Here is a 24,664-nt window from a genome sequence, read left to right as displayed (position 1 = left end):
CGGGCGCAGAAAAGTCAGCGCCCGCTTTCCACGAATAACATTGCATCGGCCCCAGAGACTGCTGCAACAGGAGGAAGATGAGCAGAGGACAATCAGAGGGACTTGTGGGGGGAGAGGAGGGGGGGAGAGGACTGCCTCGGGGTGGGGAGTGTGGAAGGAGAGAAAGATCTGCATGGGGAGTGGGGGGAGGGTGCACTCATCAAGGAAGAAATGTATCACCTTGCGCTCTTGCCACCCTCCTTCCCAGCCAAGCAAATTAATTGGGATGGGAGGGAAGGAGAGGGGGGAGGGGAAGTACATAACGACTTCATTTTGTTCCTGGTAAGTGCAGGAGGTAAAGCACACTTCAAGAAATTGGGTGTGTATCTTTCCAGTCCCACTTTTTCCTGCACTGCCTGCTTTCCTGTATCATTTCTGCTCAGGTTCCCCCTCTACTTTTCACTCCACGCTAGCGGTTTTGTGCCAGTAGCCTTTATGGCGCACAGATCATGGTTTCAAAATCCTTCCTTCATCCAGCTTACAGGAGTAACACTTTCCAAGTCCACGAGCTCAGCGGCGACTCCTCGTGACTTCCTTCCCTGCTCCACAATCCTACTTCTGTTATTCGGGGCTCTCGGCAACCGGCTAGCAGTCATCAATCAAAAAAAAAGGCACACACAGCTTGGATTTTATTCTCCAAGTTACTGTTAATGGCTTATTCTTCAGGAAAACTCAATAAATGAACATCCTGTGCAGCTTTCTCTTCTTTCTAAGAGCATCGCGGCCTCGATGAGGATCACATGGGAAGAACCCGACATTGTAATTAACTTCATCCATGGTAACAGCAAAATGCTTTAAACACGGCTTTCAGATTACAGAAATCAGTATAACTATTACCTGTGTAAGCCACTGAAAACAAAGCTCCATTATTAAAGAAGGATCCCATCCCTCTAGGAAGAAGCTGGGATGGCTCCAGCTGTTGTGAAAGTCAACGTCGTCGGTAACTTTGTGCTCTGATGCAGATTCCCTGCGAAACAGCTCTGCCGCATGCCCAAGCTGACAGGATAGGGATCCGGAAGCTTAGAGCAGGGTTTTCCCAAACCTGCCCTAGAGACCCCACTGTCAGTTGGACTTTTAGGATATTCATAGTGAGGATGCATTAGTTAATTTCGCATATTCGTTATGGATATCCTGAATACCCTACTGGCTGTGGGGTCCCCCAAGACAGGTTTGGGAATCACTGGCTTACAGGAAGTTGTCCAGTCAGCAGGGGGAGACACAAATACAGACACTTTGCTGCAGTGGTGTCAACTCTAGGACCTCTCCATTCAAGATGCTGTGTGTGGTAGAGAGAGGGAGGGGCTGTGCCCTGCTGGCACCGCATGCTGGTGAAGAAAGAAAGAAGGCAGAACTCGCATGGATGGAGTAGATGAAGTTTTTAGAGAAAGCAAAATGGTAAATGTACAATAACTTGTAATACATTCCAGTGTTATTGTAGCTGCGGTGGGATTCTCCCTATATGTGGTACTGGTGCAATCCTGCAACAGAATACTCTAAAATTATCTACATTTTTCTATTTCTGTTTTATTTTTTTTTTAAGTGAACAGAAAAATCTCAGCAATGAGAACCTTTTCTCACATGATATTTAATTTACAATCCAGGTATTTCATGTTCAAAAGAATTCTACAAGTTTGGTTTTTTTTTTTTGTATTATATATAAAAAAGCAGTCTGTTTAGTTTTTCTTTTGTGAACTGAAGTCTTTTTAAGGCAATTGTTTCCCTTATAAAAGCAAGAGAGCCGTTCGGCACATAGCGTGTGTGGTGCTTTTGGGGCGGGATGGCACGTTGTCTCAGACAAACTGTCCTCGGAAAGGAAGTGAGGTGGTGCTCTGCCGTTGCCAGCGTGCACGCAGTCTAGAGAGAGGCTGATTCTCGAGGTTCTCAAACTCGGCAAACCCAAACTGATTCAGGATATCGTAAATTCCAGCCCTGGATGCCACCTGAAAAAGTGAGGATGGGGAATTGGGGTGAAAAAAAGGAAAAGCCAGTGACCATAATGTTCAGGAGGAATAGGACATTTTCTTCTCTTCCCTAACTGCTTTTCAACTGGCTCTCATCAGGGATCCATCATGCGCTTTCACACTGCGTTCCATTCAGCCCTTTAGCAGGCATTTCTCACGCACAGCTTCTCTCCTTACTCTTTCTCATCAGGCTCGCATTATGCACAGTCTATCACTTTACTCTTCCATGCGTCTCTCCCAAGTTGACGACTACGGCAAGATGCTCACTTACAACCGCAGCACTATTTTGTAGCAATCTGTGCCCTTGGAGGTAAAATTTATTTTCTAAGTTAGTTACTGCCATACTGAGGTTGCCATACACCCGACTGCCTTCTAAGGGTCCCACGAGGAGGCAGAAAATGTGACGCGAGCTTTCTGAAAACAGCCCAGCAGGGAGGAACCAATGTGACAACTTTCTGCCACCTTCTGCTCCCAAGATACGGAGGCACATGAACTTCAAAAGAATATATTACTTCTTAAGAACAGAAAGCATGATAAAATAGCCCTGTTCAGCTGAGGCAGAGCACCGTAACCCAGCCAGCCTATTAGAATAATTTTATAGTGCATACAAAATTTAGAACACACTTACAATTCTGTTTTCTAACCTATTACATTCTGTGGGAGAAAAGGGGGAAGGGGACGTTTGTGACATTAAGGTATTACCATGTCTATATTTACATAGCACCTTTCAAGTAAGAAGTATATCAATGTACAGTTTAATATTGCAGAGACCAAACACACAGGCAGCTCTGGGCTGGAATGTCCGACAGCGACTTATTGTCTGTACAATAGGAGAAAGGGAACAATGCTGTTATTACCTGCTTATAATTATCAAAAGTGGAGCGCATTAAGCCAATTTGGGGTAATTGGTGAGCATTTGGTTTCCTCATCACTTACTTCACATCTAGCAAATACACTGCGGTAGAAAACCACAATTATTTTGTTTTTCTCTTGTTTCGGCTTACAGCACGGTTGCAAGGTTTTCTTGTATAACCTAAAAACAGTCTGAAGTACATTTGTGTTTTAAAAGTAGCACTGTCTGTCTGTTGTCACATCCTGCCGCAGCTCTCAAGATACACAAGAACAAGATCCAAAAATGCCAGACACTTAAAAAATATCTATATATGTGAGCAAGTCTAGCACAGGTGGGGAAAAGGATTGTGAGAAAGCATCCAGGGAAAACCTCATATATAGTGCCTTAGATAGGCTACTGATGCCTATAAGGCTACTAATGTTCCAACCCCACAGTTGTGGATGTTGGATATGTTGTAATCGTTGGTTACCCCAGAGCGTGTGATGTAAAGCTATCACTGACTTCAGTGATAGCTTTACAAGTTACGAAAGCATCACACGCTCTGGGGTAACCAATGACTACAACATATCCAACATCCACAACTGTGGGGTTGGAGCATTAGTAGCCTTATAGGCATCAGTAGCCTATCTAAGGCACTATATATGAGGTTTTCCCTGGATGCTTTCTCGCAATCCTTTTCCCCCGCAGCTCTCAAGATGACATCAGGTCTGGCAGAGGTGCAGCAGCTCTCAGTTCCCGTGCACCCACCACATACCCTCTCCTCCTGACACACCCCCCTCCTTCAAGCAGGTGCAAGATCTGGGATAAACCAGGGAGCGCAAGAGACTGCAGCAGGCTCGGGAGTTTGGGCCATAGGGTTAATCTGAAATAAGTCTGAATTTAAGCCACAGCAGGAAAAGAAGTCTCCACATAAACCAGCAGCACTCATATTCTGGGCTCTGCAGTGCGCTCTCTCTCTGTGCGACGTCCACTCTTGAATACGTCAGAAAACGCACAGAATTGAATGACGTCAATAATTGACATTCTAAGGCTCCAGAGAAGGTGCATTTTGATGTGGCTCTTTAAGACTACAGGGGGACTGTTGAAAAGGGTAAATTCCTCAATGTAATAAAAAAAAAGCTAAACAGTAACACTCTCTAAAAGAAATACAGCTCAGTTCTTTACTCTCCTATATCTGCTTCCTGGGTATTTATAGGCCACTTTTTAACCATTTGTGTTAGGCTGAGCTCAGTTTGTTAGCTTTGGCACCCTGCTGAAAAAGTTACAATGTTTTCTTGTTTCTGCTGCTAGAAAAAGCCGTGCTTTATGAACCGTGTGAGCCTGATAGGATCTGAGGCTGAAGACCTAAGCCAGAGCCACTTCTGCCTGCAAGGGCTTCAGTTCATACTTGGCCTAGATCAAGTCCTCGGGAGTCTTTCCGTACAGCATGGAGGGGGAGAAGGGAAATATTTACAGCTTATGCACTTCCCCGAGGGGCAAGGAGGCCGTGGTGGGCAAGGGTTGAAAGAGGATCAGCGATAGGCTTTGGCCACTCCCGACCCAGAGAAACAAACGCAGCCTCACAGCATGCAACACGATTTATCATTCGATGTGCTGGGAAGCTTGGTGGCCGGTTCATTAGTATATTGTGCAGTGAACATATAGGCTGGGTGATAATGCCGGCTATTCAAAAGAGAAAACAAAAACTAAACATAGGTTACTTCATTTTAACTTTTTACTAATGCTGGATACGTATATTTATATTTTTAGTATTTTATTGGTTTAATATTTATGGTCTTATTCTTTAACAGCTAATATGTTTTAGTAATTTCCCTCTTTTAATTTTTAGCTGTTTTATCTTTTATAATTGATTGTAATTTCTTTACTGCATATTTATTGAAATGTAAACCGCTGTGAAGGCTATCGCTGAGATAACGGTATATAAATAATAATAAACCTTAAACATACAATCATTAGCATCCCCTCCCTTCTCTTTCAGTGCTTTTTTTTTTTTTTTTTCATCCCTCTGTTCCCCACCTCATGATCTCGTCCTCTCTATGAGAATGAGAAATCTCCTGCTCTCTTCCTGAAATAAATGCACAGGCAAACTCGACAGGGGTGAGAATATGTACGGAAACTCTTAACCGGGAATGGAATCCTCTGTAACACTAGCAGCATAGTGCTGTGGTTAGAGGGAGCTCTTGTTTGATTCCTCTATCCTCCATTCCCCTCACCCAGTAATGCTGTGATATGAGCTACTATAAGATTCTTCAGCATAGCACCTTGTCACGTCTTTGATTCTAATTCTTCATATCTGTCTTATTCCCAGTTCTCCTTTCTATTCTATCCAATTTTTATTTTGCATAAGTAGCATCCCTCGATTTTCAAAATCTCCTTTCCTCCCACCTCTCCACTTTAGCTGGCTGTGCTGTAATATCCTCTACATGCATCTGTACACATCTGCATTGGCTCAGCAGCACCTCCATTATCTCAGATTCCTAATGGAGGGAGGGACACGAAGGATGCGCTTTCTGAAAATGTAAACATCGATATCCCTTTGGAAGCTAAACACATCAGTGAACTAAGATACATCTTAATGAGCTTATTTGCTTCATTGATTAAATTCTCTAAACAGAATCTCTCCATTTTGAAGCATAATAAGTCAGATTGCAGGTATTTTGAGCATGACCCTTATAGGCAAGCCATATGCTAACAGGATGAAGCCAATGACAAAACAGGTAATAAAAAGCAAGAAGCTGGCCATCACAAATGCACGCAACACATTTGCTTGCAAAAAAGTGTTATGTTGAGATATTTAAAGACAGATGCCACATGTGTTTAAAGACCTGTCTTTTCACTCGCTAACGCAAGTCTTGTCAGTTTAAATACACTCTGAAAACAGGAGGATCATTGTACTGAATAAGTAAATTCATTCCTGTTGATTGGCCTGTCTCACTTCACTAAGCAAACTTCTATTTTCTCAGTTTTGACTAATGCAAAGAGAATATAGCAGCATGGTGTTTTTTCCCCTTCATAAATCCCCATCACCATTCTGTCCAATGTCACAGCGCATATTCATGGCTTTCTGCTCAGCATTCCTTGGCAAAGTCTAGTGATTGTTTCTTGGTTCTCTTCCTTCCCTCTCTTGGTCTTATTCTTAGGTCTCCTTTTTCATTCTATCTTTTCTGATATTTTCTTTAAAAAAAATATGTAAAAGTTATGTTTCTTTTCAGAGCAATTTTCAGTAGGCCACCCAGGTGAAAAAAGTCTGCAGGGACTTCTGTGCCCCTATTCTTAGCCCTCCCACCAAACCCAACCATAGGACCGCTGCAATACGGTGCGCTGAGCCGAGCGCATTGTTAACCTGCAGTTGGATGAGGGTAGAATAGGCGCTAATCAATCCCGTAATGCAATAAGGGGTTAGCGCATATTCAATGCTTGTCCAACGCGGAGTGAATCTATTTGCGATCATCACATGCAAATGCATTTGAATGAGGCTATTAGGCATTCACTCCCGATGCAAAAAAAAAAAAATGTGCGTCTCGGACACACATTTAACTGTCATCTTTTGACGCCTGTCTGGAGCAGGCGTTAATAGCTGTGCGCATCAAAAAAAAGTACAGAAAAGCTGAAAAAATGTTTCTGTACTGCCTCCTACTTAATATCATTGTGATATTAAGTAGGATGAAAAATAAAAGAAATAAAAGTAAAAAAAAATTTGACAGTCGGACCCATCACAAAAATCAACGCTGAGGTTATCGTCGTCAGTTTTCCTTACCGGCGGACAGCCACGAAAACCGACGCCGATAAACTTGGTGTCGGTTTTCGTGACTACCGTTCGCCAAGGAAAACCGATGCCGAGACTATCGGCGTTGGTTTCCGTGACGGCCGTCCGCCGCCAAGGAAAACCAACGCCGATAAATTCGGCATCGGTTTTCCTTACTGATGTACGCCGGTCACGGAAACCAACGCCGGGTTTATCGTTGTGATATTAAGTAGGATGAAAAATAAAAGAAATAAACGTAAAAGAAACCAAACAATTGACAGCCAGACCCATCGCGAAAATCAACGCCGAGTTTATCGGCATCGGTTTTCCTTACTGATGTACGGCGGTCACGAAAACCGATTGGGTTCGCGTTAGCAAGCATACGCCTCCTTGCTAACCCGACCCCCTAATTTTAATAGCGCATGGCGCCCCCGCTTTCTACGCGACTTTATTGCATCGGTCTCCATGTCTATGCAGATAGTTTCTCTTTGAAAACTCCTTATGTATCTGCAGACTCTCTCCTCCCTCTTCTCTGCAGGCAGAAGAATGGGAGATAGGGTGGGGAAAGAAGACACGCAGATTAAAAAATGCAACCCTACACACACACAGGGACTTTATTCCTCTTATCTAAATTTTTGCTCTAAAAAAGACAGCAATTTTCATCACTTTGGAGCCTCTGGAGTGTAAGCCCCACCTTCCCGTTTTCAAACATTCCCCCCCCCCCCTCTTCCCCAGAGGATGGACTTCTCCCCCTCCACATTCTAGCCCTCCTCATAACCCTCTGGGCCTTACTGACACATCCTTTGTGGTCCAGTGGAGGCTTCGAGTGCACTTTTAGTTTCTGTACTCAGTGCCACCATTTTTCAGGGCTCTAACTGGGCAAAAATACATCCAGTATAGGATTTAAAATTGAATTTCTCTTAAGGAAGCATTCACTGCAGGGCACTTAATCTTCTTAAATCTACCTTTCATCATCTCCTCAGATATGTAAATCTAAGAAAGAAAGTAGCTCTTATTGCTAATACCCATTGACTCATCAGCAAATTGACACCGTGTAAAATAAGAGGCAGGGAATACCTGTATTCTCTGACTACAAAACAGGAAATTGTTTTTCAGAAAATATTTCTGGAAGACCATTTATTTATCCTTCTCTGCACGGATGGACACTAGGAGAGTAGCTCTTAATGGGATATCATCTAATGAGGACTAGAGAAAGAGAGACAAATCTGGGCTATTAGGAGTCAATGTATCCATTCCTCCTTCTTCCATGTTAGTAACCTTCTTACTAGGAATATAATAAATCTGGGATATACCGGTAGCTGAAAACGTTTCCTCAGATATACTCAAAATATATTGAAGATATTTCTTAAATATCTCATAAGCAGATAATAATCTAGTCATGGGAAAGTTTAGAAACTGCAAATTCTTAGCCCTTAATGAATTCTCAATATTTTCCAGATGTGTATGTAAGATTACACTATCTTTGACAAAAGCAACCTGGGAAGCTTGTTCAGCACTTATTTGAGATTTCATAGTACTAACATCGTTGATTACTCTTTTCAAACCTGAATTATGTTCTTGTAATTTAGGTTTTGATAAGTTCTTGGAGGAGAAGTTCATTAATGGCTATTAATCAAGTTTGCTTAGGGAATAGCCACTGCTATTAATTGCATCAGTAGCATGGGATCTTCTTAGTGTTTGGGTAATTGCCAGGTTCTTGTGGCCTGGTTTGGCTTCTGTTGGAAACAGGATGCTGGGCTTGATGGACCCTTGGTCTGACCCAGCATGGCAATTTCTTATGTTCTTAAATACACCCCCAGGAATATTCCCTGTTTTGATGCAACTAGACGTACGTGCATTGTAATCTTCCACACATACCTTTTATCTGCTCTGGGTGAGGGGAAGAGATGATATTCAGCCAGCTCATTCTATTATGGTAAATGGCTTTGAAAAATGTTTTCTCCATAACCAAGCTCTCTTTTAAAAAAAATCTGTTTATTCAAGCTTTACAGATACAAGTCCAGCACGCGCAGCTTCATAGTAAAAATATACATAATCAATCATTATCAAAATATTCATCAAACCCAAGCCTAGCCCCTAATCACGATCCACAATATCATATTATCAGTCACAGAGCCCTTAAATGAAAAAACAAGAATGATCCATTGCAGAGAATCATACGTTTTGTAACTAAAAGGTGACAGGGTGCCCCCTCCCCTCAACAAGTAATACATGTGGACTGTATCTGCCTCTGTGCTCACGCCCTCAACATGCTATGCTAGCCTTCCAGACCACCACTGCAGGAGAAGTCTGGCTTTTCCACTATGAGAGCTGTGAAAAGAAGTGGATGGCTTAGGATCTCATCTGTCTTGGCAATATTCAAGGACTCTATAACCACCCCAAGCCAAAGTTTGTGAGAAATATCCACCCGGGACTTGATAAAACTGGAGGCGTTTGCCAGAAGTGTTGTATTTTTGGACACAGGCACAAAACAGGAGCAGCATTTGCCATCATGTGACCATCTCTCCAGTAATAGGGCGCCTCGGTTCCTTTCATCTGGAACAGTTTAGGCGGGCAGAGGTAATGCCTTTGGATAATCTTATAGTGAATGGCTTGAAACTTTAGACAGGACGTTGCTGCAGTTACATTATTCCATACAATGTACCAGTCTAAACATCAATACTGACATTGCAATCCTCATTGGTTAGTTCCTTACTGTGAGTAGGATTCATAGCTGGTAACACTGATTGTCAGCAGATGCTAACAAAAATAGACTCTCCCTCCCCTCCGATAACTTCACTAACGTGGATTTGGGGATGTAGCATGCAGAAGACTGGTCGGGGAAGGGGTTGGATGCAGCAGCAAGAATGCCTCTTATCATTCTCTCCCACCCTACCTTTCATGTGCTCATACCATAGGAAAATAATACGGTATCAGGTGGTGCACAAAATTGGAAAACAGAGAAAATGGCACGGGCCGTCCAGTGCTCCTACCATGTGACAGGGGCCGGCCAATTACACGGATACCCTGTCACATGGTAAGGGCAAAGGGCCATCGGCGCCATTTTTATTAGTGGCGGCCGACGGCCCGAAAGCAGGAGATCGCTCCCCGGACCACCACGGGACCACCAGGTAATTTAAAACATTTTGGGGGAAGTTGGGAGGGTGGGGGAAGCTAAGGGAGCTGTTTTGAAGGGTCGGGGTGGGTTTAGGGATTGTTTTTGTGTGCCGTTTTTCCCGCCCTCCCCCAAAACGATAAGAGAACCCCACGAACAATTTCGTGGGGTTTTCCTATTGGTTTCGGGGAGCCCCCGATTTCTGACGACTTTGAAAATATCGTATTTTTATTTATTTTATTTAATACATTTATATACCGTTTCACCAAATACTAGAAATGACCGAAGCGGTTTACAATATTTTCAAAAGAAATTTAAATTAGTAAGTTTTATAGAAAAATAAAATAAAAATAAAAACAAATATGAAATAAAACTTACTTTAACTAAAATAAAAACCAAAATTACATTAAAACATCATGATCAATCCGACAAAACCAAATTTTAAAAAATAAAAATAGATATAACTAACATTAATTTATAAAAACTTATGATATTTTCAATCGTCAGAAATATGATTCACATCCCTACTGCCAGGCACTTTGTGAAGATGCACAGTATGGACGCAAGGCCGAAGGGTAGCACCTGATATTGAACATGCTCCTCTCCTACCAGGAAACGGAGAAACTTCCAATGATTGTGAGAGATCACAATATAAGCATAGGCATCTTTTAGGTCAAGGGAACAAAGCCAGTCTCCATGCCTCAGGATAGGGATTAGGGCACCCAATGAAACCATTTTGAACTTTTCTCTTACGAGAAACTTGTTCAAAACCCTCAGGTCCAAGATAGGATGAAGGCCCCCTGTTTTCTTGGGAATCAGGAAATACCTCAAGTAAAACCCGCTGTTGTGGGACTTGCTCGACCACTCTGGCCATTAAGAAGGCAGAGAGCTCTACTCAAAGTATCTGCTGGTTCTCCGAAAAACTCCAAGAGGGGCACAGAGGGGATTCCGGAGGGGCCCACTGGAAGTTTAACCTGTACCCCAGACAAACAATGAATAGAACCCATGGGTCCAAGGTGACCGAGAACCAACAGTCTGCACAGCTTTGCAGATGGCCTCCAACTGGATGGTTGTTCACCGCAGGTACGGATTGCTGGCTCAAACACCCTTGCAGCCGGTCAAAATCCCTTAGCGGGGCTCTGCTGCGGGGCTGGTAGTGGCTGAGAAGTATGTGGCTGCCTCATTCATGGCCTAGATGCTGCACGTTGAGGCATCACCCTGCTAGCTGGAGGAAAATACTTCCTTGGCTGGTAAAAAGGGGCGCCTCAAGCTTTGCCATGATGACCTTTTGCCAGCGCACTGAGGGTCTGAGGTAATGGCAGACAGATGCTGGAGGGTTTCATGGTAATCCTTAACCTGTGTTACCGCCTTTGTGACTGGGTTTATATACCGGTTTGGGGAGGAAGGTTAAAACCCTAGGAACTAAAAACCCCAGGGAGGGAATTCAAGAGGGAAGGAAAACCAGGAGATAAGTGGTGGCAGCAGTGGGATCTTGACAATCTCCAGGACAAGAGCCAGAAGTGACCGCCAGCAAGGAACAAAGACCCTGCCCATCTAGCTCAAGGCATGATCCAGCGGCCCCGGGAGGTAAGAGTACCTGAAAGGGGGGGCACTGGTGGATTAAACAGGGTTGGAAGGTGAAAAATCTGGAAAGGGTGAACCCCCCCCCCCCCAAAAAAAGATATCACACTTGGGTCTCTTTTTGTTTCCTTTGCAGACATCATGGCAGCCGAGGAATTGGTGAAGTGGGCCGTTGATAAGATGCAGTCACAGCAGGCAGCCACAGCCCAGCTTGTACAACAAACGCTAGATCAACAAACCAGACAACAGCAGGCAATAGGTTGATGACCATCTGGGAAAAAGAAGGCTCACCTAAGGTGAGACAAGAACCCTTTGCAGAACGGCGGGACGGGGAAATTCATGGACTAGGCCTTGCAAAATTGGGACCACATGATGACCCCAAGGCCTTCTTAGTCATGTTTGAATGAATAGCCGAAGCTGCGGGCTGGCCAAGAACTCAGTGGGCCATTCGGCTCACACCTTATCTAACGGGGGAAGTACAGGCTGCTTACAGGAGCTTGGACCCAACCCAAGCTCTGGACTATGGAGAAGTAAGGGTAGCTATCCAGGACAGACTGGGGCTTTCCCCCGAGGCCTATCGACACTGGTTCCGAGGCCAGACGTTTCAAAAGACTGACCGACCTAGGGCAGTAGCCCAACAGTTATGTGACTGGGTCTCCCAGTGGCTTCTTCCCTCGGAGCATAACCCTGATCAGATAGTGAAGATGATCGTGTTAGAACAATTCATTGAGACCCAACCCCTAAAGCAATGGATATCCCGACAGGGCCCGGCCAACTTAACTGAAGCCATTAATTTGGCAGAAAAGTATATTGAGGCTGAGGAAGGATGGGGTGATAGAAGGGGTAGATAACATCCGAGAAGGAAGCTAAGGGAAGGAAGCGGGAAGACAGAAGGAAGGGGGCCCCTGCTTGGGAACTTTCACTGACTAGGTCAGGTAGGGGAATAGGAACCCGCCAATGCCCGATAGGGAAAAGGGGTAAGGGCTGACACTTCTTGATTTTGTTTCTGAAGAGATTTTTCCCCGTACAGGGGAGGTGCGCAATATGCTCTTGCACCTCTGGCCGAAAGTCTGACGCTCGAAGCCATGCCATGTGTCATGCTCCTATGCCTGCCGCTGCCACCCTGCCACTGTTTCAAAGATGTCATAAGCCGATTTGACCTCATGCTTGTCACATTCCAACCCTTGTTGGATCACTTTCAGGAAATCCTCCTGAAATTGTTTGGGGGAGGCGTTCCACCAGATCTTTAACTTGTTTCCAGAGGTTCCTGGAGTATTGGCTCATATAGAGCTGATAACATGCAATTTGGGCCGCCAGTATGGACCCTTGGAAGACTTTCCTTCCTAAAGCATCAAGGGCCCTGTGATCACAGCCTGGAGGGACTGAAGCATGGGCCTGTGATCTCTTCGCTTTCTTTAAGGTGGATTCCACCACTACTAGTGCGGAAGCTGTCGGCGTTCAAATCCTGTGGTGGGTTGCACTAAGTAGACCACATCTGATTTTCGATTTACTGGAGGGATGGAAATGGGATGCTCCCACAACTGGACAAACAGATCCTTGAAAATGTTGTCCACTGGTACTGCGACAACTTCCTTCAGGGCATCCACAAATTGAAGGACTTCTAGCATCTTATGCCTGGAATTCTGCTCATTCAAGAGCTGAAAAGGCATCAATTCTGCCATAGCTCTCACGAACCCGGTGAAAGTCAAATCTTCCAGAGGAGACTTACGATTCTCCTCTTGAGGGGAGGGCAAGTCTTCGGAGTCCTCCGCAGAGGATGAGGACGCTTTGTCCTCCCAAGGATCATAGGGGGTCATCCTCCTCACTCTGTGTGCCCAGGGACACCAAGGGTGGAGACCCCAATGATCTTTTATGTCAAGATCCTGAAGGCCTCGGTAGCCCCGAAGGCAGAAGTACAGGCACCAATGGCACCATTAGAACTGAGAAGTATCCCGGCCCCGGGGGGTGCCACAGACACTGAGAGTACCAGGTGCCCCAAAGGCACAGAGTCCGAGGGACCTGGAAGGGGTGCCTCCGACCTCTGTGTGGGCCACGACAGTGGCGCCAACAAACCCAATGCCCCCTCATCATCGGAGGAATCAATCACTGGGAGAGCCTCTGGGGGAGGTCGTACCAATGCCCCTTTTGTTGGCATGGGTGCCTAGCATCGGGAGAGGCTGCGTTGGCACAACACCAAGCAGCAAATTCAGCCACTCCAGTAAAGGTGTCAGGTGGTGGTAGCGGCACCGGCAGGACTGGGGGCTCAATGCCACACAGGGCCCAGCCGACCGCCAGCCGCATACGGCAATCCAACTCCTCCTCGAATGCTGATGAAGATAGGACAGTTTGAGGAGGAGGAGACAGCAAAACCAGATCTCCCCCGGATCCTCATGGGGGATTGGTGTCCACCACCGGAACCAGTTGGGATCCCCTCGGTCCCTCAGGTTCCTCGGCCCAGGTCTGTTTTGGGGACAACTCGGTCAGTGCCGGTGCCTTCCCAAATTTGGAGCCATGCATTGATGGTGATCAATGGTGATGTTTTCTAGATTTCTCCCGATGTTAGGACTGGTCTTTCACCGACACTGAGGTGGATGATGAGCCGCTGGACCTGGAACGAGAAAAAAACGACATTAGACAATCCCCCGCGCCAAATTTTACCTGAGAATCTGACAGCGGGGGGATGTCAAAGTTGCTGGGGTTGCTAAGACTTCCCACCCCTTGAGTGTCAATGCCCCCATTTTATCTAGGCACACACGATGGCCCTTAGGTGTCATTTGGGCACAAAAATCGCAACCCTAGACTTCATGTGAAGCTCCTAAGCACAAAATGCAGACCTCATGGGGGTCTGTGATGGACACAGTCCGGGGGCACTGGAAGCAACGGCGGAAAAAGGACGATGCCATGGGAAAAGAGCGCGGCACATGGTCGATACCTGGCGGTCACTGGGGAACGGCACTTTCGGTAATCGACCACGAATAACGAAGGACTTACCGTGAGGCCCAGAAAGTATCCCAAAGTGCAGAGGGACCCAACAGGACTTTGAACTGAAACAAAAGTTTTCCACAAAGAAGCACAGGCTCCACAATTGCGAGGCACTAGCTTCATGGAAAAAGAGACTCAAGAGGGACCTCATGTGGACAGTGGCATGTTGGGCATGCTCAGTATGTCGGACAAAGTTTCTAGAAACTTTGTCATAAGTTTTCTGTGCCAGGCTCCACCTGATGATGTCACCCATGCGTGAGGACTACCATCCTGTTTGTCCTAGGAGAAAATATTTTTTTTTACTCATTGCATATTTAAGCTCTGGAATTCATTACTAGAGGATGTGGTAAAAGATATTAGTGTCGCTGTGTTTAAAAGGTTTGGACAAGTTCCTGGAGGAAAAATCCATAAACAATTATTAAGGTGGATTTGGGGAATTCCTTTGCTTATCCCTGGGATAAGCAGCTAGGAATCCATCTACCCCCATGCAATCCTGCCAGATACATGTGACCTGGATTGGCCACTGTTAGAAACAAGATACTGGGCTTGATCAACCTTTGGTCTGACCCAGTATGGCAAGTCTTATCTTATATGTTTTGGCATTTTCAAAATACATGCACTACTTTAGTCCCCTCCATGCCCGCATAAGCAGCAGGTGGGAGACATGGGTGCATTTAGTGCATATGCTTTATGCTCAATCATGTTCTGTGTCATTTTTAAAGAGAGACACTACCTGGGCAACTTTCACTTTTAAAAAGAGCTACAATGTAGACATGGTAAAAGAATCTGAGTACTTTGCAATAGTACAGGGCTACTCAATTGCCTCCACAACATCCAGTTTAGGGGAGGTTTATCAATAACTACACTTCGTGCAGAATGATGTCCAATTTCGAAAATCACAACTGGTTTGTGGTTTGATGCCTTATTGTTCAGTGACTGTTTCTTTTACAGGGGAGCAGATCTCAGGGTTTTTCAAGACAACGTGGGGCTCAACCCCTCTTTCTATGGGCAAAAACAGTATCTGCATAATAAAGGATTTTGCCAGATGTAATATTGTCTTAATTCAGGCTAAATGCTATATAAAAGATATAGGATACAAATTTCCTGCTCAGCGTTGTGATGCCTGTAATGCCCTTTCATCTGGAGACTCATCAGGTAAACACTAAATTAAGGTTCATTTACTCCAATTCATGCAGGATTATGGGTGTCAGCGTTTTGTGTAATAAAGCTGTATTACACATTACACCATGCAGTATTTAGTCTACTTTCAGAAAATATAATTTGTGGCAAGATAATTCAGTATTCAGATACTGCTTTCACAAAAGCAAAAATGCAGCAGTTCCCAGTCAGCCTGGAAATGGTCTGGGTTGAACCCGCTTTTCTCTCAAGGAAGACAGCGAATGAAGAATAGAGTGGCCGGCCGCGAGTTGTAGATTTTGCAATCAGAAGAAAATAAAGAGGGAAATTTGCCCGCAGGGTTGCAAAGGGAAAACATGCATGCACGTTTAACTTGGAAAACTTGCCCCACGGAATAAGTACCCACTTGGATTTGCACCTGGTTTTTCCCCATGGATACATTTTTCTGATAAAAACAACACTACATGCATAGTTGTGAAAATCCAAAACCATGGGCATAGTTTTCTCCCCCCCGACCTAATCCCCAAGAGCACCGTCCCCCACCCCCACGAAAATGCAGCCCTTTAGAAAACTGGGTGACCTTTGGAGTTAACGCGTGTACTCTTTGTATTTCAAAAAGTGTGCACAGAAATTCTCACAGCAAGTCTACATGTAGCAAACAGCAGGCGATAAAGCGTGCGTAGTGTTGCCGGGATAATTTTCAAAGCTGAATTATGCGCGCAAGTCTGTTTTGAAAAACCGACACTTGTGTGCAGCTTTGTCAGCTAACTTAAGCGCGCCTTGCTACCACATTCCCTTTAGGGAAATCCGACTGTCAAACCTTATCCGCGGCACAGCATTTGCGAGCAGAAGTGGACTTGCGAAGATTAATGCTAGCATTGTATAATGTGTGTGGCGGGAGCTAAGATACCGCACATTTCTGCTCTGAGAGCACGCGTGCATATTTCTAGTGCCAGAAAACACATACTTTCTCTACCTGTTTCACAGAGAGATGTGTATATGCTAAGGGCAGCGTCGTGACACCACGTGAATAAATGCCCAGAATTACACGCAGAGGCAGGAATTTTGTAAAGTAGGTGTGAGCACTCTTCTGGAAATACTTATTTGTGTAAGTACTTGGAACCACCAGTTCCCCCAGTCTTCTTCCAGTTCACCTAGATCCTCTAGTGTTTCACCCCCACCAGTTTATCCGGACCACCTACCCAAAAATTGCAGACATCAGACAAGCCCGGTGTCACCTGCACGAGTCAGTTAGCAGGTGTAAAAGTATACGAATAAGTTTGGTAATGAATATACGTATATCTCTTGTAAAATAGCAGCTACCGTGTGTACTTTTGAACCCTGCCCTGGAATGCTCCTAAACTGCCCCCTTCCTCCCCCTCCCCCCGGGTAAAATGTATGCGCGAAACCGAAAACATTAGTCAAACTCTCGATATTTATAACATAGCATGAACACACTTAGATGCTATTTTTATGCATGGAATCCCTTTGAAAATTCACCTTAAAGTGTACAGAATTGTTCAGCACTACCCTTGCACAAAGTGCAGTTACCCATAATCCCCTATAACTGGAGCCCATGCACTTTAATTTAGTGCACTACCTGAAAACGCTGCAGCGGAGAGCGGGCTCGGAGTAAAGCTTTGTGTGAGAAAACTGTGCCATATGTTCTTGCATGCAGGATTTTAATTTAATTCAGTTCTGTGATTGATATTCTGCCTTTTGTGGTTGGTCAGCCACTTCAAAGCGGATTACATTTTGTCTTGTTTCAGAAAAATAACTTGTGTCTGGATAACTTACTGTTCAGACATTAGATTCACAGGGAAAGGCATAGGTGGATTTAGACTGCTAGAAACAGCATCCGCTCAATACGGCACTCTGCCCCCAGGCTCTGTTTTCTGAATCTTGACAACATGATGGTTTTGGGAATAATTTTACCCATATCTCTAATAAGTTAGAGCACTAACGCTGAAAAGTAGTGCAGTTCCAGAAACTTGCTCCAGGATCAGTATTTCCCAACCAGCCTGCCGCGGCACACTGGTGTGGTCTTCAGACCTGAGAAGTCACCACTGCCTGGGCTGAGGCTCAGATCCAGGCCAGGCCTCTTGAACGTGTAGGAAACTCCTTCCTGAGAACACGTGCAATCACACATACCTCTTCTTCCTAGCTACAGCATGAGCCCTGGGGAGGGGTAATTAATGGGTAGCATGCAGAGCATGGATTGCTGGGGCCCGTGTTATGCAGCGTGCACATTAATGCAGCACCTCCTCATCTTCGAGTCCTTCCAGCCTCTGTCCTAGGCTGAGTGAGATGGGGACAGCGTGCACTGAGCACTGGATGTGACTCACTTTTGAGTGCTGGGAGTGGCAGCAGTAAAGGAACTCTGTCAACTGCATGGTGGCAGCCAAGGCAACTAATGTTGCTGGCTGCCTGCCTCACTCTTGACTTTTCTCTTCTCATGCACCGGTCCATCCTGATGAGTTCATGTGTACTGCTGCCCCCCCCCCCCCCCCTCTCTCTCTCTGTCTGAAAATTTGGAAGAGATGCCGGCGGTGCTTTTAGCGATTCCCTAGCCTTCCTTTGGGTCTTATAATCCTCCTCCATGTCCGCACTGCCAGCTCCGTGGAGGTTAGCGTGCCACACAACATTTGTGTTAATGTTAGGTGTGTCTTGGACATGAAAAGATTGGGAAACACTGCCCCAGCTCATGAGGGCCTATGGCTAGCCAAACCCATCTCCCTACACCCACCCCACCCCCCCAAAAATATAACCACTTTAGGGAGATAAAGATCTCTTATCAATTCCTGAAATGTTTTTGTGTAGTTTCTGTATATAACTTGTGGCAGGATGACTTACTGTTCCGTTATGGTATTTATACAGGAAAGAGGGCGAACAGCCAGCTGCGGTTTGCAGACCACCTAGAAACAAAGGCTCCATCCTTCTGTACTCTGTGACGCGGAGCCTGAACAGCAAGGTTTCCTACCATGTTATACGTCCTGAAACTACATAAAAAGAGGGACTGTCTCTTCTGTGTATGTGTACAGCGCTGTGTGCGCCTCGCAGCGCTGTAGAAATGACAAGCAGTAGTAGTAAAAAGGATTTCATGAACGGATGAAAATGTTTTCATCTGCAAAGATGATTTTATATTAAATGTGCCTCCCCCCACCCCCAAACTGGAGGATTATAACCAAGGTTGTCGGAGGGGGGGACAAGATGGGGGGGCCATAAGTAAACTCCTGCATAGGAGCATCATTGGAGGGGGGACAGGCTAGCCAGCCAGGACTCAAAGGGGGAGGGGGAGAACCCCCCTGTTCCACCAGCTGGGTGCAACATCGTAGGGAGATCCCCCGGCCTGAGGTGCCGTTTAGCCCAGCGATGGTTCTGATTATTACTATAAAGCACTGCAGTTCCACTTTTGTTCAAGTTCAAATAACAGTGAGGGAGAAAACTTTGGGTTGGAGAAGTGTTTCATATATTTTTGAAATTAACATTCTGTGTGGTTTCAGAAAATATCAGTGCAAAATTTGGGGTTTTTCTTGCTCAGGCACTGAATTCTTAGAACCAAGACCAGTTTACAAGTTTACTGATTATGCGCATCCAGTCAAAGAACTGAAGTGTAGTACAAATGACCTGCCGCCTGGCAATACATAATACAATGTAACTAGGGCTTCTGATTTTAGGTTTTACTGATAAACATCGATAAAACATCCCCCCCCCATGCAAAAAAACCCCCAATAGATGTTTATTGGATAAGCACTGTAAAAACACTGCTCTCTCACCTCTCCCTTGCTTTTCTGCCTTGCCCGCGTCAGCTGCACACGTGCAATTATTTATTCAGCTAGAAAAGGTGTCCATCAATCTGGCAAAAACACCGAAAAATGCAGATTTTTTTTTTGTTCCCCTAATTAGCTGTCTGCTCTTCTCTATGTCCACTTCCAGAAAGCCTCCGGCATATTTTTCTGACCCCTAGTCGTGAACGTCTGTAAACATTTCTAGTTGTGCCGGGGATGAGATATGTTCTGTTCCTCTTACTTTGATGCTCAATGATATATTAAAACAGTGGGATCCTCCTAGAGACACAGCCATTAAAGCTGTTTCGATATGTTCCTTTGCTGCTGGGACTTCTTTTCTGAATTTCTTTCCTCCGCATGTCACGTTTTAAACTTTTTCACCTCTTATTTTTCTTGGGTCAGTGTCACTAAGGGTGGCGGGGGGGCTGGCTGCGTTTCCTGTAAGACAGCCGTGTTCTTTAGCCCAGCTGAAGCTCCTCTCGCCCGGAGCAGAGGCGGCCTGGCCACAGAGCGACAGCATTTGAAAAAAAGACGCTGGAGGGCCCTATTTAAAGCAGATCCTCAACAGTTATTGTCAGACTTCCCTGTCTACTAATTCTGGTTTTATGGTATTACAGTGGCAGTGTGGGCGGGAGGAATGGGATAAGAAGGCAATTTCGAAACTGCTTGCAGTGATACAGAGTCTGTAGGTAATGTTTCCCCTGCAGGCTTTCCACCGGTTCCCGGAGGGAAAGTACATGCAAGCTTTCCCTTCTGAGACTGGCCCAGGAAAGAAAAGCATCGGCAGATATCTGCGCCCCCTGCAGAAAAGAATGCGTGGAGATTTGACAATGCAATCTACCCATGCTAGTTTCCTGCCCCGTCTCCCTCAACCCTTTCCCCACTACCAACGTCTCCCTCTCTGTGTGGGCAGAGGGTGGGCCCCCTGCAGCCCTTTCACAGCGGTAAATCAATATTTGCTGGAGGAAAGGGCCTGATGAAAATGGCTCTCCCTGGGCCTCTGACTAAAATAAGAGTCAGCAGATGAGCACTTTCTCTCTAAGCCATGAGGGAGATAAGCAAAAACACGAAAGGGGTGATCTTCAGCCAGTGCGTAAAGCCCAGGGGTGCTTTTTCCTCGCAGACCTTACACTAATTTTCTCAGCAAAAGAACGCACATGCGCTCGCTATGAAAGTTATCCCAGGAAAGCTATGCACACAGAACTGCACCCGCTGTTTGGTTGGTGCGGTTCTGCCGAGAGAATAATGTGTCGTTGAGGGGAACTTTCCAAGAGTTCTGCATGATCCCCATATACATGCGTGGAGATCTGCTATAGCATTTCATAACTTGCGCGTATCTGATCCGCAAACGTCCGCCCCCGACGTATTCGCATACATTTCAGTCCGTTGAAGGGCCGGTAGAAGCACAAGTGAATTAGGCGGCTGCCTAGAGTGCCTATGTTTTCGGGGTGGTGCCATGATGGCGGGAGCGTGGAAGTACTGCCCTGTGGGCCCGGGCGGGCGGGAAGAAGATGCCGTCGTGGCATTGGAAAGAGCAGGAGCAGGCAGAACAGGGTCGGCCCGCGCAGCTGGAAGGAGCAAGAGGCGGGAGCAGTGTTGCACTGACCCGCATGACTGAAGAACAGAGGAGCAGGAGGGCAGGACGGCATTGGAAAGGGGCAAGGGTGGCATCAGCTGCCCCCCGGTCCAAAGATGGAAACGGAGCCCCATTAGCCATGTGGGCGGAAGGAGGTGGCTGCGGCTAGTGCGTGAAAGAGCATATTTGTGAGTGCACAAGAGCAGGTGTGTGCGTGAGACAGAGAGAGCATGCGTGAGGGTGTGTACGAGAGAAAGAGGATGTTGGAAGACCATGAACTTGAGTATCTATAATTTTGCCTGCTTCACATCCCGGTGGACAGTTTGCTGGCTGGTCCATCCAGACGTCAAGTTAATAGTTTGAATTTGCAGATTTGGGTCTGCTACGCCTTATTTAGCCAGCACCACTTGGAAGCAGGGACCAGAGTTCATGGAGGGGAGACGAGGAGTGGCCTTCCCCTGTCCCACCAGAGGGAAACATGTTTAATGGTAACCCCCGCTGCCTCTGCACAGGCCCACGTCACCATCTGCATGCCCTATTTTAGGAACCCACCACCAAATCTGGAAAGGATGGCCCTTAACCGATAGGGAAACCCTGTCCATCGTTTTATGCGCCCCCAAGCAGGGGTTACATATCCTTAGGAGATTTATAATGCTGTCTGCTTTTCATTGTCTATTCTAGTAATCCCCACCACATCTGCTATCAACTGGATGTTGCATGACTTGGCAGATTCTCAAGTCATCTGCCCCCTGGCATCTTTAATAGCATCTGTGGAGGGCTCGTGAATGGTGAGCACAGCTCACATGTTTTCAGTAGTCCATGTGATAGGTTTTCTATGAACACATTTGCTTCGGGTTAACAGCCATTGGCTCCGGCAGCCTTTTTGGAGCTCCATTTCAATCAACCACAAGACTCTCTCTGCCAATGGCATACTGATTATTCTTGGTAAATAGGATTCATACTGTCTGCTGTGTAGTCAGAATTTCTTTTTATCTTCCTTGCTTAAATTTCAGGCCTCACTGCCCTTTCTGAAGGCAGCCTTAGCATAATACCTCATGCAAGTGCTTGCCATGCTGGCTTTATGGGTTTTGTTTTTGTTTTGTTTTTTTTTTAAAGGTTTGTTGGTCTCATTATTTGACGGATGCAGAGCACATCATTGTGGCTTCAGCTAGTTTAGTTTAGTTAACTTTCTTAACTGCCTTTCTTTCAAATATCAAGGCGATGTAAATAATACAATTATCAGGTACATAAGAAGTAATATAAAATAAAATACAGTTTGAGAGAAAAAAAATAGCGTTTATTAAAACATAATTAAACCATTTCAGAACTGAATAAAATGACTAGGAATATAAAAGAAAAAAAAATAAATACAGAATAAACAACTAATACACACAGGACACTATAAAACATAGTTATAAACAGATGTCGTTTCTGAACCAACGAAATCCTTAACGCCCATCAAGGCAGAAAACACGCTCAATGCTTAGTAACAAATAGTAGCATAAGAAGCCTTAAGGTTCTAAGTCTCGGGGATTCTCTCTCTAATCTTAAGATCAGAGGTAGTGAATTCTACAAGGAAGGTGCTACATATAAGAAGGCCATTTCACAAGTTCTTTCAAGCACAATTTCTTTTGGTGAAGGTAAACCCCAAACGTTCCATTTCAGATGAGCGAAGAGTCTGTCTAGGGTGATATAAATTAGTAGCTTTACTTAAATGAGGCGGCTTATTTCCGTGCATGGCCTTAAAAGTTAAACAGAGGATCTTGAATTGAGCTCTTGAAGATAACCAGTGCAATTCTTGAAGGAGTCGTCATCACATGGTCAAATTTTCCTTTGCTAAATATGTCTAGCAGCTTTATTGTGAATAAGATGTACTCGATAGACTGAATATGCTGCTAAACCGTGAAATAAAGCAGTCTCATAATCCAATGCTCCCTGAGGTTGGCCAGCACCACAGCAATGCACTTTACATCATTGGAAGGAAATCACTTTATTTTATTTATTTATAACTTTTATATACCGGCATTCGTAAAAAAAAAACATCATGTCGGTTTACAGACAACTGAGAAAGGAAATTACAATGATAGATGGAGGAAGGATAGGAAGTTAAAAGGTGACAACTATACTGTAGAGCCAACGGGCGCCACAGTTATTAAATGAGATTACATGTGGTTAACCAGGTTGGACATAAATTAATTATATACAAGAGACGACAAAGTGGGGGGTAGCGCGGGGGTGGGGGATGAAGCGCATAGGGGAGGCGGGGTGAGGTAGGAACTGTACAAGGGGGCAGGGGGTGGCGATGGGAAGGAGAGGTGGTGACTGAATATCAGGAAGCCATAATATGGATGGGGTGGTGAGGGAGGGAGGGTGTGTAGGGGGGCGGGGGACACTGTACTAGGGAGAGGGAAATAATGAGTGTTGAGGAGAAGTCAAATGCTAGGGTTGAGAGGCGTTGGGATAGGCCTGTTTAAATAACCAGGTCTTGATTCCTTTTTTGAATTGATTAAGTGAAGGTTCTAGTCGGAGCTCAGTGGGGAGGGAGTTCCAAAGGGTGGGGCCGGCGATGGAGAAGGCTCTCGCTCTGGTGTTTGTGAGGTGAGCAATTTTGAGTGAAGGGGTGTGGAGGGTGCCCGCAAGGGAGTTTCTGGTAGGACGGTTGGCCTGGTGGAAGTGTGGCATATCTTCGATCCAGGGGGAGTTATTTTTATATAGCGTGTTATGTATGATAGTGAGTGTTTTGTATTGAGAGCGATAGGTGATTGGTAGCCAGTGGAGGTTTTGTAATATGGGAGTAATATGATCAGTCCTTCTTGAGTTTGTAAGGATGCGAGCCATGGCATTTTGTAAGATTTGGAGGGGTTTGATTGTGGAAGCTGGAAGGCCTATTAGCAGTGAGTTGCAATAGTCAAGTTTTGATAGTATAGTGGTTTGCATAACAGTGCGGAAGTCATGTGCGTGGAGGAGAGGCTTAAGTTTTTTGAGGGTTTGGAGTTTATAGAAGCCCCCTTTTAGGAGCGATTTGATGTGGGATTTGAAGCTAAGTTGTGTATCTAAGAGAACTCCTAGATCTCTGACAGTGGACGGAGGTGTGAGATTTTGTGAAGTGTTCCTGTGAAAGGTGGGACTTAGCACACACAAGAGTTCACCAAGTGTAGGAGCGAGCAGCACAGTCCCACAGTTAGCATCCTGATGGGACTGCTGAGGGTGGTCCCAAAATGATGGGAAAAATCAGAGTTAGTTTCTTCCTTAGAGAAAGGGAGAGCATTTTGCTCCTAGGTGGCTGTGAGTTAGCTAGGCCGATGTGTTCCTTTTAAAAGAGAAACGAGGGTATAAGACTTATTCTGCCCTGTGACTCAAGTTGTTCCAGCAGTTTTGATCGAGAGCACTAGACACTAGGCATCTCTAAACATGCCGGAACATCCTTATTAGCGCAGTGGCCTTCGATTGCTGCTTGGCCGGCCTGACCGTAACCAGAGCTGGCAGATGCCCCTTTCATCTCTTGCTGAGGAAATCAAACCTGCCAAAATGATTTAGAAGGGGCTGGGGGAGATCAAGGGGATTTCCCACAGCATAAAGCCAGTCATCAAGCATCCAGCCATGAGAGCGAACGAGCAAGAGACAGAGGTAGAGACTGGCAGAAGAGGACAGGATACAGACCGGCAGGAAAAAGGAGGGAGAAGCATACATAATTGGCAAGAAAAGGACCGAAGGAAAGGAATACATTTATTTAACAATACTTAATTTTCCAACTTTCGAAAAACATCAAAGAAAAAAAACAAAAACCAGGGTGGGAAGGTAAAAGCCAAAGCCAAGGAAATGGGAGACAGGAAGTAAAACAGAGGACAAAGGCGTATGCAGCGAGGGGGTGGGCAGAGGTATATCCA

At 45.4% G+C, this 24,664-nt stretch overlaps 1 protein-coding gene across 2 annotated transcripts in view; it reads right to left on the bottom strand.

Annotated features, from left to right (window-relative positions):
- Window positions 1-1,604: 1,604 nt before the first annotated feature.
- Window positions 1,605-24,664, bottom strand: part of PALD1 (phosphatase domain containing paladin 1) — a 453,903-nt gene continuing 430,843 nt past the window's right edge. Inside the window, exon 20 of one of the 2 annotated variants that reach the window (XM_029609049.1) lies at window positions 1,605-1,979. In XM_029609049.1, the coding sequence (XP_029464909.1) occupies window positions 1,830-1,979 (150 nt within the window). In that variant the 3' untranslated portion in view covers window positions 1,605-1,829. The remainder of the gene's footprint in view (window positions 1,980-24,664) is intronic. The other variant, XM_029609050.1, reaches the window with a different exon arrangement.

Source organism: Rhinatrema bivittatum, chromosome 7, assembly GCF_901001135.1.
Source record: "Rhinatrema bivittatum chromosome 7, aRhiBiv1.1, whole genome shotgun sequence".
NCBI lineage: Eukaryota > Metazoa > Chordata > Amphibia > Gymnophiona > Rhinatrematidae > Rhinatrema > Rhinatrema bivittatum.
The sequence above is the reverse complement of the archived record's forward strand: the minus strand, read 5'-3'. Positions and strand labels throughout refer to the sequence as shown.